This window comes from Cyprinodon tularosa, unplaced genomic scaffold, assembly GCF_016077235.1.
Source record: "Cyprinodon tularosa strain WSP-4 unplaced genomic scaffold, ASM1607723v1 ctg170, whole genome shotgun sequence".
NCBI lineage: Eukaryota > Metazoa > Chordata > Actinopteri > Cyprinodontiformes > Cyprinodontidae > Cyprinodon > Cyprinodon tularosa.
Genome location: NW_024038532.1, coordinates 609,162 through 627,642, shown reverse-complemented (window position 1 = coordinate 627,642; position 18,481 = coordinate 609,162). Strand labels below are relative to the sequence as shown.

At 39.9% G+C, this 18,481-nt stretch overlaps 1 protein-coding gene across 1 annotated transcript; it reads left to right on the top strand.

The window, feature by feature from the left end:
- Positions 1 to 2,955: 2,955 nt before the first annotated feature.
- On the top strand, positions 2,956 to 9,611 carry dact2 (dishevelled-binding antagonist of beta-catenin 2). The gene is made up of 4 exons (XM_038281415.1): positions 2,956 to 3,319; positions 6,744 to 6,876; positions 6,999 to 7,283; positions 7,399 to 9,611. The coding sequence occupies exons 1-4, from the start codon at positions 3,062 to 3,064 to the stop codon at positions 9,252 to 9,254; spliced, it is 2,532 nt and encodes an 843-aa protein (XP_038137343.1). The 5' UTR covers positions 2,956 to 3,061; the 3' UTR covers positions 9,255 to 9,611.
- The last annotated feature ends 8,870 nt before the right edge of the window (positions 9,612 to 18,481 follow it).

Here is an 18,481-nt window from a genome sequence, read left to right as displayed (position 1 = left end):
AAGCATGCTTATTGTGGGGGATTGCATTCGAGTCAATGAGTTGATGCAATCAACTAGTTCTCCTTAGTTCAAAAATTTTAAATCAATCTGACTGGATCATCTGGTGAACTGTAGTCCCTGAAGTCCCTTAAGATGACATGTGCTGTGAATTGGCGCTATAGAAATAAACTGGATTGAATTGAACGTACCGCAGCGTCCCGCCAGATGGAACTGACTGAAATAGTTTGTGGATGGGATCAGCTACAACCTTCCCTGCATGCCTCAGAGTCCTGGAGGTATATAGATCCTGGAGAGATGGAAGATTGCAGCCAATCACCTTCTCTGCAGACTGGATGACACCCTGCAGTCTGCCCTTGTCCTCGGCGTGGAACCAGTTTAGAGGAGGAAAGCGGGGACGAAGATGTTGTGGAAGAGGACGCCAGGGCGGCAGAAGCTTGGTTTGGTGTAGAAGGCTTCCAGCCGTACATGTTTGAGCCCTTGCCTCGCAATGCTGCCAGTTCTGTTAGCTCTACGCCTGCTGAAGACACAGACGTCCATCCCCGTGAACACTGGGACGCAACTCAATGGGAAAGGAATCTGATTTTTGATTTCAACCGTTGCGTATATTAGCTGAGATATATCAATCAAGATGCTATGACCGAAAATATTTGATTGACAGGTGATCGTTGATATATATTGGCCAAATTTAGGTGTTCAGGCTGACGGATAACTAACTGGCCTGCAGAAGATAACAAAAAAAAAAACCCCACAGATTTTAAGACAGAATTCATTTTTAATTTTTATTTTATTTTATTTTTTTTAAAGAATTTTTCTACATTTTGGGACAATATAGTGTGATAAAGAGTACATTTATATACATCTTTAAGCCAGAATAATTTGACATTTAAATATGATTTCCCTCGGACTTTAAACATATATCCAAAAATATTTTAAATACATATAAATACACGTAGAGAAATGATAAAAAATATACTATTTGCAAGTGTTAGGGGTACAGTTGTTTCCTTTCTTTTTATCATGAAAAATCAAAAACCAGCACTCTACAGAAAAACTGGATGGTGAAAAGGTTTTTTTTTTTTTAAGATTTGGTTTAAAACTCAAGCATAAATAAGTTGTGTTGTACCCAATATTTTCTACATTAAAAAGAAACACATTGAAAATCTCACAAAATTTTTTTTTTAAACTGTCCATCTGCATCAACTGTATTCACAATCCTTTGATTTCACAGATGCTCCTTATAAAAGTTGTCACTTTCCCCCATTTTTTAAAGATTTAAAGAAAATGTATTTTCTTGTTTCATTCACTTCAAATTTACCAATATTGACTGATTTATTTTCTCCATATTAATGGAATCCTAATGAAATACTTTGGAAGCCCCTTTCTGCCACTCTGTTAAAAAAATTAATTTTCTCATTATAATGAGATAGTTACGGAAGAGGATTAGGGCCACTGAAAAAAACTAAAAGTTTACTGATTTTAAAATTTTATTTCAATTTAGTATTGGAAAAAAGTCAATTCTGACTTTAATCTCAGAATTCTGACTTTTTTTATTGTCAGAATTCAGTCAGAATTCTGAGAAAAAAGTCAGAACTCTGAGATTAAAATCAGAATTCTGAGAAAAAAGTCAGAATTCTGAGATTAAAGTCAGAATTCTGATTTTAAAAAAAGTCAGAATTCTGAGATTAAAGTCAGAATTCTGAGAAAAAAGTCAGAATTCTGAGATTAAAGTCAGAATTCTGATTTAAAAAAAGTCAGAATTCTGAGAAAAAAGTCAGAATTCTGAGATTAAAGTCCGAATTCGGACTTTAATCTTAGAATTCTGAGAAAAAAGTCAGAATTCTGACAATAAAAAAGTCAGAATTCTGAGAAAAAAGTCAGAATTCTGAGATTAAAGTCCGAATTCGGACTTTAATCTTAGAATTCTGAGAAAAAAGTCAGAATTCTGACAATAAAAAAGTCAGAATTCTGAGATTAAAGTCAGAATTCTGAGATTAAAGTCAGAATTCTGAGAAAAAAGTCAGAATTCTGAGATTAAAGTCAGAATTCGGACTTTAATCTTAGAATTCTGAGAAAAAAGTCAGAATTCTGACAATAAAAAAGTCAAAATTCTGAGATTAAAGTCAGAATTCTGATTTTAAAAAAGTCAGAATTCTGAGAAAAAAGTCAGAATTCTGAGATTAAAGTCAGAATTCGGGCTTTTTTTTTCCCATACTATACTGAAATAAAATAAAAAAAATCAGTTAACATTTTTTTTTCCAGTGGCCCTAATCCTCTTCCGTAGATAGTAACTCATTAAAATTAGATTTTTTTATTTTTATTTTTTTTAACAGAGTGGCGGAAACGGGCTTCCATAAAATGCATTCACGTTGGTGATGTCACTAAAAAAGTGAACCGGTATAATAGTGAACGTTGGGTAGAGTCTGCATTAAAACAAGCTGTTGCATTCCGTTTGTCCACCAGAGGGAGACATTTATCCGTGGTAACTGAGGCAGTGAGAGGTCTTTGGTCTTCCTGTGCAAAATGTTTCCTCTGCACTCCTGAAATGTGTTTATTCGTGAATTACTGGCGCATCTTTTAAGAAGAATTTTAAAAATTCTTCTCTTTTTTCTATTCTCTCTCTTTTTTCTATTCTAGTAAGAATTCTTTTCTTACTATGCGTGGATTTCCTCATATTTACTGGGGGAAAAAACAGGGTGTTTCGTTTAGACAAGGATATTTATCTGTAATTATTGATGTAGCTTACGAATAAAGAGAAATGATAGCAGACATAAGAAGGGAAATATTAAAACGGATTTTTTTCTATTTAGATGGGATACTTTACATAGGTAACCTCAGACTGTTTCAAATTACAAACAGATGTTCCTTGAAAACCGGTTGCCCTGGTAGGAGGAGGGCCCCTCAGTATGTGGGAGGAGCCCAAACTCTTCTCCGGGCTCCAATTTTATTCCAGCAGGTAGTTTAAAACCCAAACTGGTGGCGAACGGCAGCTGAAAGATAAGAGCTGCGATCATCCTGCAAAGAGGATCTTTTTTCCTGAAGCATTTCACCTCCTTTCTGCAGCATGCTGAGCAGGAAGGGCTCCTGCTTGGGGGCGCTGGGCGCACCGGCCGGGCTAGACCGCGGCAGGGTCCGGGAGCGGCTGCAGGCTGCGCTGGCCGGGCTGCAGGAGCTGCGGCTGCTGAGGGACCGACACAGAGACATGGTGAGCTGGGCTCTGCAGCTGGACCGGGAGGAGCCGGTCTCTGCGCCGCACGCTGACCCGGTGGAGGCTGAGGAGCAGCGGCTGGAGGAGACCCTCACCGCCCTGAAGCAACAGCTGGTAGGGAGTTTATTTTAATCTGGAAACATTCAAATTAAGTTTTTTTTAATGGTTTCATTATTTTTATTGGTGTCTAAAAAAATATATATATATAAAATAAAGAAGAAGAAAAGTTGTTGTTCTTTTTCCCTGAATAGTTTATTTGTCCTTGGAATAACAGTGTCAGCTGATGCTCATGCGCCTTCATTCTGCAATTATTACCAGGAAGACTTTCATGCGCTCAGCTGGGGGTCGGAAGCGGGATAGATGTCATAAATCAAGGTTCATTGCGGCCCCCACAGGGCTTCTTAATTGTTACTGCGTGCACGCGCGCCCTGTGCACGAGGGCAAGCCTCAATCATTAACCACTAAATGCCAGGAAATAACAACAAATGTGGATTTTTCTGCAGTGAATGAGGGGAGAATCTCATCCCTTGGAGGCCCTCCTGAGTGCTGCAGACAGCTGGCTCTGTTTAGTTTTCCATGACAAGCTTTTTCCATGTAGCTGGTAAAATCATTCAAGGGAAGCGCAGGGATTAATGTGCTATGCTTGACATCTAGGGAAGAACCGGGCAGATGCATCAAAGGATGTGTCATGGAGTGCATGGGCAACATAAGGTTCAAATTATCTCTTGTGTTTGTGCAAGCCGGGCTCCCATCTGCACAATTCACCTAATCTGGAGATTTTAAAAGACTAGAAATAGTGCAAATGGCAGGAAGTAAGTATCAGATGTAGTTTGAAGGTCTGCTGTAACAGTACCTCCCCTGCAGTGCTTAACCCCCCCTTCCTACCAAGCTTTTCCTCTTTTGCTAGTTTACACAATGGCCAGGCCTTCACTGTGGGGGGGGAATGAGTTACCCACCAGTGCCTCTTCCATGCTCCCCCATGTCCTGCTGGGGTTAATCATCAGCCACAGCGGAGCTGTTTTGGTTTCTTCATTGCAGTACATTAGAGCAGTGGTCCTCACATGTTGTATAACAAGGAACCCCTCAGTAAATCCCAAGCTTTCCTAGAAACACGCCAACCTGACTCCATTACAGCAGAACTGCTTGGCTGATTGAAGGATGTGAGGTTTTTATGTCTTATTTTTCCTCAAAAATTGAATTATTCAAGTTGGAAAACACTTTATCCTCCTTTAGTGAACCCATTTCTGTAGTTTGAGTCGTCTGATTGGGCTGAAATGAGTTTTTAGAAACCTCACTATCATCCACCTATTCTATTTATTCCAGCTTTTATTGTCATTACACTGTCACAAGTAAAGAACAACGAAATGAACTCTCTGCACCTTTAAGGAGCAGTGGGCTGCCATTGTACGGCTCCCGGGGTGGGGTTAACCTCTGGATTCCAACCTCTATGCCTTAACCGCTAGGCCGCCACTCTACTAAGCAGGCATTAGCGTGAAGGGTCTTGCCTAAGGACCCACAGTGGCAGCTCCTCCCCCCCCAGCCGGCTTCCTGTTTGCCGGACGGGTGACTTACCACTTGAGCCGCTGATCTGATCTCATCCGTTGCCATTTTGCTCCTCATTTCTCTCCATTCATACAACTAAACAAGTATTAAAAGTATACATGTATCATAACAATGTATGTTAGTTTTTTGCTCTTTTTGCTAAGTTTCTTAACAAGTAATAAAGAATTAAAGATAGCATCATGGGGGATGGGGTAACTTGTTTGGGCCTGTTTACTAGGGTTGGGAATTGAAAAGATTTTCACGATTCCGATTCCCTTTTCGATTCTATGAAACGATTCGATTCTTAATCGATTCTTTTTTCGATTCCAATTTGGGGGAAAAAGGAGAACAAACAGTTTGATTATCAGAATCAACTTTGTTTACTTAACTATTGCACAATCTTACAAACTCAAAAAGATCAAGATGTCCACAGGAAATGTGAAACTGGAGTAACATCTGTGTTTAAATGAAAAATGAATACAAGAACAAACTTAATAACCAACAATGTCTAATAACAAATGATGGGATAATAACCTATTTTAAATAACAAAAAATACTAATTATAAAACAGTAGTATGGAAAATTAACAGTTCTTTTGCAGAAAGATGAGCATATCTGCTTTTTCTGGAAGGATACGGGATCTTTCAGCGCTTATGGTGTCTCCAGCCGTGGAGAACACCCTCTCAGATGGGGTGGAGGAAGCCTGCACACAGAGGTAGTTTTCAGCCAGTCAGATAGCAAGGGCAGCGTATCTTGCTTGTTCCACCACCACAGTGTGGCGCTATCCCTGCAGGGGATGGAGGGCAAGCTTTTATAGAGCTGGATTTCCTGATCTACCCTCTGGGCTAAGGAAAGACGGGGCTTTGATTCACAAAGTGACCGCAGCACGTTGTCTTCCTCCTCGAATAGTTCTTCCAACTTGCGTAACTTGCGTAACTTGCGTAAGTTGCGTAACTTACGTAAAAAACGTGACGTAAGTCGTGCTCCCCAGAGCCGGCGCTCTCGGCTCTGGTGCTGCGGGAATCGAAAAAAGAATCATTCAGCGAGCTGCCAAACGATGCCATGGAATCGAAAAATACGGAACCGGTTCTGAACAGGAACCGGTTTTCGATTCCCATCCCTACTGTTTACTCTTATGAAATCTCCTAGATTATGATCGCAGATTCTGACAGAGCCAAAAAAGGTCTTTTTGTTTGTTTTTTTGCATCTAAAATGAAATTAAAACGTGGTTCCTTGAATAGGCCAAATAACAAACTAACTCCTTTAGTTAATCATATAATCCGTTGATTATTTTTTCTATTAATCAATTAATAATCGGATAGAAAAAGATTTCCTTAAAGAAGGAAAGTGTAGAGCTTGTTGACAGATGAAAATGTTTTTCTCTATCTTAAATTTAAAATATGTAGATGTATATAATTTTTTTTACAATTTTGATCTAATAACTACTGGAATTTGGTCGCTCTGTCCTCTAAAGGCGTGTTTTAGAGTCTCTATCCTCCAGTTGACAGTTAATCGAGAAGTAAATTAGTTGACGATTATTTGAATAATCGATTAATAGCGATTAATTGTTTCAGCCCTAAGCAGAGCTACAAAAGTAGAAGGTAAACCATGTTACATCAGAGCTCTCCTCTGGTTCACTGGTGCCAATTACGTCCCACTCATTACATTATATACGGTATTTGCAAATGTAAATAATAGATTGTAAATAATTCCCAAAGCATTTAAAAGCATTAATTAGGTTCTATAATAGTCTAAGAAATACAGTTGCAAAATGTTTATATGGTGACAGAGATACAGGCTGTGAATAAGCCACATCATCATCATCTTTCACCCACTCAGGTGTCTTTCATTACTGAGATATTCTGCAGATATTTATATTAAGGATGACAGTGTTTTGATATATTTTGAATCTCTAGTTTGCCCTCCTCTATGGCAGGGCTGTATATTACGTCACTCTCACCTTTAAAAGCTCTCTCTCTCTCTCCATTTTTTCCAGTCTCGTCTACGGAAGCAGGACGTTGGCCTGAAGACTCACCTGCAGCAGCTGGACCAGCAGATCAGTGAGCTACGGTTGGATGTGAGCAAAGCCTCCGCTGATCAACTGGAGACTGACAGCAGGCCCAGCTCAGGTGTGTCCTTCACAGAGTACAATGACGCACACTTAACTACCAATTAGAGATCCTGCTAAGAGTTACCATTCACATGATCCCACTAAACGCCCAGTCTTGGAAATGGTTCCTGCTCTCTCCAGGTTTCTACGAGCTCAGCGATGGTGGATCTTGCTCCCGGTCCAACTCCTGCACTTCTGTGTACAGCGAGTGTCTGTCATCCTCCCAAACGAGCCTCATCCCCCTGAGCCCAACCAGCTGTCACATTAGCCCCCCACCGCAGGCTGATGTTTGCTGTCGGCGCTCCGCTGATGAGAGCCCTGGCCAGCCCAGCCCCGCAAGAGCCACAGGCCTCCATCTTGGCAGCAGCAGGATCCGAGCGAGCGCAGCAGGCACGGATCAGACACGGCCGAGACCGGTGTCAACAGGTAATAACACATTATTTACATTATTTACTCAGTATCTCAACACATATTTTACTGCCTAATAACATAGGCTTCATGAAGGGAGTCAAAAGTTGATGACTGTTTTTGTCTGTATCAGGTGATCTTGAGAGAGTAATGGCTCAAGGATTGGGCTGCTTCAGATCTGCGGAGGCGAAGAAACCCCCGATGTGTCCAAAACAGAAGACCTCCCCCGTGGACCCCAAATTCCAGCGCAATCTGGAGTCCTGTGGTGGGGCTGAAGTCTACCAGTACCCCAGTCCCCTGCATGCCGTGGCTCTCCAGAGCCCAATCTTTTTCCCTGGGGTTGAAGACGGGACAACGGCACTCCTAGAGGGCCAGGGAGCCTCAGCCTTTGGTTTCGACTCTCTCCAAATGGCTTACAAAGACAAAACCATGGGTTACATTGACATGCTGCTCCAGCGCAACTTGAGCAAAGCCCAATTTAATGCAGTTGCAGAAACTGTGGAGACACAGGGTGGCCGTCACAGGAAGCCAGCTGAAAATATGTCATTTGAAGTGGCCTTAAAACATGAGCTTAGTCTGACTCCACCCCAAACCAAAACCAATGATATTGCAGAAAACATTGACCAGATGAAGCACTGCATGAATTACTCCAGCCAAGAGTCTACAGATAGAAAAAGCAATGAGTCACAGAGAGCACCAGAAGTTCACTGCAGGTACTCCTATCGTGCTGCCACAAAGGAGTACAGCTCTGATGAGGTTGCGTACCAAACCCTAAAGAAGAAGGAAAGACAACAAACTGAAAACACAAGTTTACCAAGGAATCAGTCTGATAAAAAGTACGGAGATGCTCCAGAGATGAGGAAGACTCCCTGGCAAAGACCAGCTGTTGTTCAGCCTTTAAGCACACAGGACAGTCCAAGCTGTGAGGTCCAGGCCATTCACACGCGCTCACCTGAGTTTGTCCACGCCAAGTTTGTCCCAGCCTCCTCTCAGAAGGTCAAGGTTAGACAAGCAGACCGTAAAACAAAGGCTGTGAAACTTAAACGGAAAAGCTCAGACAAGCCGCGAGTGTTGAGACAACAGCACAGCTTTTCGTCCGGTGAAAGAACCAAGGAAGTCAGTGTGGGCGCCAAGGTGGAGCAGAGGAGGTCGAGAAAAGGAAAAGTCGGCGATAGGGGCAGTACCTGGCAAACCCAGGAGCACAGACAGCGCTCTGGCTCTGACTCCAGTCTCTACAGTCCCGGACTCAAAATCACCCACAAAGTCCACCCTAAACCGCATCCGGCTTCTTCCAAACTCGGCAAAAGCCGTAGACCACAGTGCGTGGAGTATGAGCATCCAGTAGAGCAAAGAAAAAGGAGACAGGCCGGCCCCAAATGGCAATCTGATGCGGATATATACCAGGCCCCCTTTGTTCTACCCCAGAGTTCAAAGGAGCAGCATGCTCGGGCATTAGAGAACATTCAGATGGTCCGCAGTATCAGTGGCAAGCCAGGTCATTGGATGGGAGCCTCGCATCCTTTCCACTACGCCATGACCTCTAACTCTTTCCTCCAAAGTCTTAACTCCAGGTACCCCCCAGCACCCATGTACATGACCAGTCAGTACCCACCCCGGTGCGAATCTGAATATTCAGCTGAATGCGCCTCATTGTTCCATTCCACCATTGCTGAAAGCAGCGAAGGCGAGATGAGCGACAACACCACCAACCGCTTCGGAGACAGCGAGTCCAGTCAGAGCTCCCAGTCCTGCTCAGAGTCTGACAGCAGCCTGTCCCTGGATGAGGGGGACCCGGAGATTCACGATGAGGAGGAGGGAGGTATGGTTTGGGCTGAGGCAGCGTTGGGGCCCACTGCAGCTGGACAGCCCCTCCGCCAGCTCCCACCGCGCCCCGAGCCTTCGGCCTGTCGCATCAAAGCTTCCAGAGCCCTGAAGAAGAAGATCCGGCGATTCCAGCCTGCCTCCCTGAAGGTCATGACCCTAGTGTAGATGAAAGCTACCCTGCGGCAAGAATGAGAACTCCTGGGAAAACCCCTCAGTGCTATGGGAACTGTTTTTAAAAATCAGTTTGACAGATCTAATGAAGGGGGGGGGACTCAATCTGGACTGCATTTAGGTGCCGATTGTTTTGTTCAAACACAAAAGATGAGATTATATGAAAACATGTACAATACTATAATCCCAATGTTAATGTTGCAAGACTTATAATGCTTTAATGAAAATGTCTAAACATTGTTCTGTCTTTTAGAACTTTATGATTTGGTTTCTAATTGTTTTCTGTTCTTTCAATTTACTTACATGTTGTAATTATGCTTGAATTATAAGAATAAACTGATATTTAATTAATACTGGGACCGTTTTCTCTGAGACTTACCATCCAACTTTTCCTATTTGATCAGAAAGCTAACAATACGGTCAAAATGTCGTCCTGCTGCTAACGCTAACCAGGTTTTTCTCCATAAACATCACCAAAACTATCCCATCTGGTAAACTCTTTCCCTTCTGGGTTTCTATTTATCTGCCATAGTGGGAGAAATCTCCAGTTAATCCTTGCAAACATCCCACCGAGGTCGACCGCAGATAGCTCTCACGGCCCCCCCTTATCTGGCTTCCTGCCTCAGCTCAGCCGTTTGCTTTAATAAGCTGCAGCTTTAGCAATCAGACCAGACAGTCGTGTTTAATTAGAGGGTGAAACTTATCAGCTTCCCTGATTTCCCTGTGGGTAACCATTTAGAGGGAATAAACTAAGAACACACCCACTCCTTGGCAGTATCACAAACAGACATTTGCCTGGTGACAGTTAAAGCAAGGGCCAGTGAACCAAAAGGCAGTTGATGTGTGTGATATGGCATTCTTCCTAAAGTGACAGACTACAGGACGCCAACAAACAATAATAGTGCGGAGTAAGACATATTTTTATGGTTTCTGATGTCTCTGAAGCTGGTATCTGATTAGATGCCTATGATTCATTTCTTGATTTAAACAATAAAACTCCTCGTTTTCATTCAGCTGATCCCAGGATACTTTTTTTTTTTTCTATTTGCAAAAGCAGGGTGAGTGAGTATGGAGGATAAAAAGTGCCAAAATTAAATAAATAAATACAGCATTAAATAAATAATTAAATGTCTCAATAATTAATTAAATGTGGAATTAAATAAATACATGTGTCGTTCATTAATTAAAACCACGTCACTAATATAAAGTGCCACATTTGAATAAATAAATACAGCACACTGAAATAATTATATGCACACTGAAATAATTATATATATTGTTTTAATAAAATGAAGACATATTTTATTAAATTAATGACACATTTATATATTTAATTCCTTATTTATTTAATGAATTACACATTTAATTAATTGTTTATCGCTGTATTTATTTATTTAATTGTGGCACTTAATATTAGTGACGTGGTTTTAATGAATGAATGACACATTTATTTATTTAATTCCACATTTAATTAATTATTGACACATTTAATTATTTATTTAAAGCATGTATTTATTTATTTAATTTTGGCACTTTTTATCCTCCGTGAGTGAGTGAGTGCCTTGACTCTACAGTAATGATGCTGAAGTTGGCATTGGATATGAAATTGTTTCCGTAGTAATTTTAAGGGCTAATTTAAGTCCCCTAAGCTGCAACTGATTAGCACAAATTCAAAATACAGTTTTTCCTCAGTAAATATGCAGCTAATTGGACTATTGAGAGGAAATAAAGTCCAGATGTTAGTTAAAACACAGACAAAGCTCACATACAGAGAAATCAATAATAAAGATTTTATAGGCCATCATTTAGGTCTGAGCAAGCCAAGATTAATTTGCACGGAATGGGAGTAGGATTGCTCTCTAAATCCTCAGGGATTATATTTCCTTTTCTTCATGAGTACAATAAGTATCCTGTGTGTAAAACCTCTTTTATTGAACATGGTTTCAGCGATGGACATCATTTGTTTTGATTTCTTTGTGCGTGTGGAGCACGTGTTCTCAATATCTGGTGTGAATTTCATGGAAATATTTGCCAAGCAAGCATTAACTTGTTCACTACTTATTTTTACCCAAATTGAATAGAAAGCCACAAAAAACCCCACCCTGGTTTTCTTTTTGTTTTTAAATTAGGGACGTTTTTTTGATCTGGAATAGCAGAAAAAAATGGCCTGTTATCAATGAATCCCGTACTGTTTTTGTAAAAACAAAAACATGGCAACAGGAGAGGCCCGCCCAGGACAGGAGTCATGCAAGAAGCACCGATGATGATAGATGATAAAAAGCTGCTCATTTAAGGGCTTAGTGATCAGCTTTATGAAGCGGCCTTTTAATCCTGTTTCTAAAATCTGCTTTCTTCCCATTAGGAAACTTTCAGACACGGATGAATAAAAGGGCAGTTTGGAAGCAAACAAGTCTGGAGCCTTTAAGTCCACACTGGAAAAAATAGAAATCTAGATAAGTCATTTTTTCTTAAAATTAGTGCATTTGTTCTTGGATTGAGGAGGTAAAAGAGACATCTTGCCAATGGAACAAGACAATTTACACTTAAAATAAGAAAACACAATTGCATTGACTTATTTCAAGTGCATATTATCTAATTATCTTATTTTAAGATTAAAAATACTCATTATATTGGCAAACCATCTCAATTACCTACTCAAATTAAGGATAAATACACTTAATTTAAGATATTTTTTGTTATTTCTAGATCGTTTTTCCAGTGCAAATATTATTGCTCTGGTACACTGCAAAAACAATCTAGAAATAAGTAAAAATGTCTTAAATTAAGTGTATTTATCCTTAATTTGAGAAGGTAAATGAGATAATTTGCCAATGGAATGAGAATTTTTACTCTTATAATAAGATAAGTAGATAATATGCACTTAAAAAAGGACAATGTAGTTGTGTTTTCTTATTTTAAGTGTAAAATGTCTTGTTCCATTGGCAAAACGTCTCTTTAACCTCCTCAATCCAAGAAAAATGTACTTATTCTAAGAAAAAATTACTCATCTAGATTTCGCTTTTTTGCAGTGTACTAACTTTTTCAGCCAAAATGGAAAAAACGATCTAGAAATAAGTCAAAATGTCTTAAATAAAGTGTATTTACCCTTAATTTGATAGGTTAATGCGATAGTATTTTTTGTGTTAAAATTAGATAATTAGATAACATACACTGTGACATTGTGTTGTCTTATTTTAAAGGAGAATTCCGGTTTTTAACACTTTTAGCCCATTTTCTGTAGTGTCCAGGATGAAATCGAATGATCGACACCAAAATTTTGACAATTGGTCCTGTCTCTGCTTTTTGGCTCATGCAGAATCCCCCCCTGGCTGCTTCAGAATGGCTTCCATAGTGCATGTCCGATAATGTCCTTAAAACAACCTTAAACTGGCTTTTTTTAAAATATGCTACTCACCGGGTCGTCAGCGCTGTTCAATGACGTTCCAAAAAAAAGTTTCGTAAAGAAAAAACGTTCCTGTAGTGTTTTATTTAGCATTTTGTAAATCCCATTGAGTTCTGTTGGAATAGTCAATATTCCCCTGCCACCGGAAACGGAAAGGGGGCCTGTTTACGATCAGTTGTAGTCTTTTCGCTTCACTCTGTGTACTCCGACGTCGAGGTGCTAACGTCTCTGTTAAACACTTTAAAAAACTCTGAAAATGGAATACGAAAGGTGGATTCTTGATTCTCGACGTCGGAGTACACAGAGTGAAGCGAAAAGACTACAACTGATCGTAAACAGGCCCCCTTTCCGTTTCCGGTGGCAGGGGAATATTGACTATTCCAACAGAACTCAATGGGATTTACAAAATGCTAAATAAAACACTACAGGAACGTTTTTTCTTTACGAAACTTTTTTTGGAACGTCATTGAACAGCGCTGACGACCCGGTGAGTAGCATATTTTAAAAAAAGAACATTTAAGGTTGTTTTAAGGACATTATCGGACATGCACTATGGAAGCCATTCTGAAGCAGCCAGGGGTGGATTCTGCATGAGCCAAATAGCAGAGACAGGACCAATTGTCAACATTTTGGTGTCGATCATTCGATTTCATCCTGGACACTACAGAAAATGGGCTAAAAGTGTTAAAAACCGGAATTCTCCTTTAAGTGTAAATTGTCTTGTTCCATTGGCAAAATGTCTATTTTACCTCCTCAGTTCAAGAAAAATGCACCTATTTTAAGGGAAACTGATTCAGTTAGATTTCTATTTTTTCCAGTGCATCATGAATCTGCAGTGACTGCAAAAAAAATGAAATCTAAATAAATCCTTTTTTTCTTAAACTAAGTGCATTTTTCCTTGAATTAAGTAAGCAGTGGAGACACTGTGTCAATGGAACAAGACAATTTACATTTAAAACAAGAAGAAAAGATACATTGTCTTATTTCAAGTACATATTATCTGATTATCTTATTTAAAGAGTAAAAATACTCATTCCATTGGCAAACCATGTTATTTACGTGCTCAAATTAAGGGGAAATGAGGATAAATTGAAGAAATGTTTACTTATTTCTAGATCGTTTTTGAAATGTAATATTTCAAACTAGCTTTAGGCCCCATCCACACGAAGCCGAACCCTGGCCTAAACGCACACATTTTTCACCAAACCAGCCTCTCATCCATATAAAGCCGGCGTTTCGGGGGTCTGTAAACAATCTTTTTTTTATTCAGCCTTCAGAGTGGGAAGATTCTGAAACGCCGTTTTCGCGTTTCCATCTTTAAGCTCTAACCGCATTTTTTTTCTTACACGCATGCGTCATACTGCGTCTCTAAACACGCATGCGCGACACAGTATCACAACAACAATGGCGCCGTACTGTTTTGAATGGTTGCTGCTCATGCTGCTCACCCTGCTGTCGGGCTTACAACAGAATCTTCTTCTTCTGGAATATCTCCAGGAAGAACAGAGCAATATCGACGACATAGTTCAGCATCTGAATTTGACTGAACCACGAAAATGGACCCGCAGGGCAACCATGTATAAATATTAGTGCGCATGCCCAACATTTCGTCGCCTATTTTTGCTTTGGCACCACAGCGCCACTTACAGGCCTCGCATACATTTTGCAGCGTTTTCATGTATTCGTGTGGTCGATCACATTTATTTTACGTCTCCGTCTTTACGACAAACGTTCTGGAAAATATTAGCGTTTCGTGTTCGTTTTGACTTCGTGTGGACGGGGCCTAAAAGGCTGATGTACGGAAGAGGTTTAGGGCCACTGGAAAAAAAAAAGTTAACTGATTTTTAAATTTTATTTCAGTTTAATATGGGGAAAAAGTCAGTTTAATCTCAGAATTCTGACTTTTTTCTGAGAATTCTGACTTTAATCTCAGGATTCTGACTTTTTTTCTGAGAATTCTGACTTTAATCTCAGGATTCTGACTTTTTTTCTCAGAATTCTGACTTTATTCTCTGAATTCTTACTTTTTTTCTCAGAATTCTTACTTTTTTTCTCAGAATTCTGACTTTTTTTCTCAGAATTCTGACTTTAATCTCAGAATTTTGGATCTTAATGTAGATGGGCACCATGAATGAAGAGATGTGGGAGCACTTAGCACTCAGATGTGAGTTGTTCGAGAGGAACAGGAACACATTGGTGGAAAATTATGGAATCAGGCATCTTTTCACCTCATTAATGGAGGAGCAGAAGGCCATTAAAACAAGAGAGCTAGTCTCTAAAACAGACATGGCTATGGCTTGATGCTAACATGTTTGTTATCTGTCAGAATTCTGAGATTAAAGTCAGAATTCTGACTTTTTTCCCATGTTAAACTGAAATAAAATTTAAAATCAGTTAACTTTTTTTTTTTTTCAGTGGCCCTAATCCTCTTCCGTACTGATGAGCATGGATGCTTTAGACTTTGTTTTGAAATGTTATTTTAAGAGTCATAAATCCTCCATTTGGTTAAACTCTCTCCTTCTAGTACAACTTTAAAAGCTTTGATTTTACACGGAGGAGGGGGGCTTTGACATCAGCAGCATCGTTTCCTCGCTGTTGAAGCACTAGACAGGTCCAAAGGCCAAGCAAAAACATGCAGATCAAAGACAGCACTTTAAGTTTATAAAGTTGGCAGAATTTGAAACGGCTTATTGGGGTTTGTACCTCCAGCTGACCTCTGTCCTCTCTATAGGAGCAACAGCAAGGGATTAGCGCTGTTGTTTTGAGCTCAGCTCCGAGAGAGAAGGACAGGAACTGGACTTGTCTTTGATGTTGAGTAAAGCAGGCCCGGCCGTGCAGTTGGTCTGACTTTAGTACGCCTGCCTCATCTCTGAGTGGACAACAAAAGAAAGGCCAGCCGCATTGTTGGATACTCCTCTTAGATTCCTTTTTGGAGTTCTTTGTGTTCAGCAATTACTTTCTTTTGACTCGCTTCTTAAATCTGACATAAGACGGTTGGGCCACCTGCTGAATGCTGGGATCTTTTTTTTTTTTCTACTTTGACGGGAAAATGGATTCAACATTGAATAAACCTTCGCCAACATTCAAAACATGTGCACACCTGCAGATCAGATACACTTGTGATATTCCATTAAGTGTGAAGCTGAGCACAGAGAACAGATTAGTACCACAATGCATCATGAGATTTGTATAAAAGGCATGCATCATACTGGAAATCATGTTGGATCTTATACAAACTGCTGGCTTTGGGGTAGAAAACAGTACATGCACGGACAAACACCTGATCTTATCACATTCAATCAGGATCTTTATCCCCAAACATGCCAGTTATGAGGTGTAACTGTAGCTAACAGCAACTCTTTGTGTCTCCCACGTGTTTCCTTTTGCTTTTGTAAAAACTCATGTCATGGTCTTAAAGAAATAAACCTGCTGACAGATGTTAACTCATATTCAATGTGGACATGAATGCCATTTTATTTGGGTCTTTAAGTGATCTATTTGAACAAATCTCTTTATACAACTTTGAGGACAGGTTTGTGTTTTTCTCAAGTCAACACAGGGTCAAAACTAAACTACCAACTCACATATAAACATATAATCATCTAAACATTTTGTGCTTCAGAAGGGAAAATGTTTGAATGATGTAAAGTGGTGGGGAGCTACTGTAAACTACGGCTTAAAACTCAACAATGCTGAACTAGTAGTTAAGCACGGCGGTGGCTGCGTCATGCAGGTGAAGTCCACAAATTGAACGGCTTAATGAAGGAGGACTAGCACCAAATTCCTGAAATGCATCTAAAAACAAACAACTAGATGGTTTATATTGTCGATACAGGGGGGTTCCCCTACAGGACAATAAAAGCACATTTAAAGCTGCTTTGGGTGGAATTGTCTTTCACACATGTTTCCTTTTGCTTTCGTAAAAACTCATATCATTGTCTTACAGAAATAAACCTGCTGACAGATGTTCACTCATATTTAATGTGGACATAAATGCCATTTTATTTGGGTCTTTTTAACGATCTATTTGAACAAATCTCTTTATACAACTTTGAGTACAGATTTGTGTTTTTCTCTAGTCAATGCTAGCCTCGTGAGACCATCCTGATCTCGCGAGCTTTCAAGATTTAATTCGCTAATCAGTCTGGAGACTCTCTGTTGAAGAAAATTTGGAGCCGTTCACCAAACGAACCTCCAATCAGCGTTGGCTTTGAGGCGGGTTGAGGTGTGACGCAACGAGAAGCGCGACAGTTCAGTCTAAAAAACATGGCGGCCTCAGCCGATGAAACTAGTGTTAGCGTGGCTATCGAGCAAGTTTTATCGGAATTACAGAGTATTTCTTCATTGAAAGAAGAGCAAAACACTGCTCTGGAGGCTTTTCTCAGAGGAAAAGATGTTTTTGCTCTTCTCCCGACTGGTTTCGGCAAGAGTAGCCTGGCTGTTAGTACGTCATATGCTTCGTTGATCTGATTGGTTTATTTGGCCCGTCTATCACCAACATAGGCCAATCAGCTAACCAGTATTTTCGCCCCTTCCCAAAATTACTTCAACGGAAGGTTTCCAGAGGGATACGCGGAGCAAATCCATCTGGTGGAGTCAGGTTAAGTCAACACAGGGTCAAAACTAAACTACGCACTCAAATATACACATATAATCATCTAAATCTCTTAATAAGCAGTGTTAAAGGTCTTTTGACTTGGCAAGGCAATGGTCTTTTAAGTTTCGGTTAATGATCATAGACTTTGTTTGCCAAGAGACCGAGGTACTATGAAAACGTCAGAAGAACTCTGATGATCCATGAAGTAAAATAGTGGGTCTACATGAGATGGTGAAAGTTTTTTAAGACTGCAGCTTCTAAACAACTGCAAGTCCTAAAATAATTGGTCCAAAAAACAGCATATAAGTACAATGAATGGAGAATGATATGAATTTTTTCCCCCCCATCATTATGGACTGAGTAGGTGGTGACCTAAAACAAAGCTCTGGGACACCTTCAATGTGCAGCAAAGGCCTTCTGGAGAAACCATTTATGCGCAGATGGGAAAAGCTTTAAACGATGTAAAGGGGTGGGGAGCTACTGTAAACTAAGGCTTAAAACTCAACAATGCTGAACCAGTAGTTAAGCACGGCGATGGCTGCGTCATGCAGAATTAAACGGAATCATGAAGGAGGACTGGCACAGAATTCCTGAAATGCATCTAAAAACAAACTACATGGTTTATATTGTCGACTCAGAGGGGTTTCCCTGCAGGGCAATAAAAGCACATTTAAAGCTGCTTTGGGGGGAATTTAAGCATTAAACGGTTAATTGGAAGCATTAAAACGCCAACTGAAGTTTGGGAACTTATCTGGAAAAGATTATATAATTGCTTCAGTTTAACAATTTAGATAACCTCCACGATTTAGACCAAGAATAGCAGGCAAACATATAACATTATATATTATCTGTTGTAGTCTATGATCAATTCAAAGTGGAAAAAAGACAGTTTAAAGAAATCTTTAAAAGCATCAAATTAAACAATATTCATGCACAGGATGAATGGCTTTGTAAGCAATAACCAAAAACAATAAATGTGTTATTAGGTAGAATAGAAACATTCACAACCTAACACATCTTTATTCATAGAGCCCTTTAAAACAGCCAGAGCTACCACAGAGTTCTGTACATATCAAGGACATAAAATGAAAGAATCAATAAAAAAGAAGTAAATGAAATGGAAAACAAACCACAACACACAAGAATGGATAGAATCTCATATTTCATTGAAAGCTTACGATTAAAAATAGACTTTTAGGACAAGTTTTAACATTAATAAGC

Coding starts and splice junctions, on each gene's coding strand:
- dact2 (XM_038281415.1), top strand. CDS start 3,062: ATGCTGAGCAGGAAGGGCTCCTGCTTGGGGGCGCTGGGCGCACCGGCC. Junction 3,320..6,743: donor CCGCCCTGAAGCAACAGCTG/GTAGGGAGTTTA, acceptor CATTTTTTCCAG/TCTCGTCTACGGAAGCAGGA. Junction 7,284..7,398: donor GCCGAGACCGGTGTCAACAG/GTAATAACACAT, acceptor TGTCTGTATCAG/GTGATCTTGAGAGAGTAATG.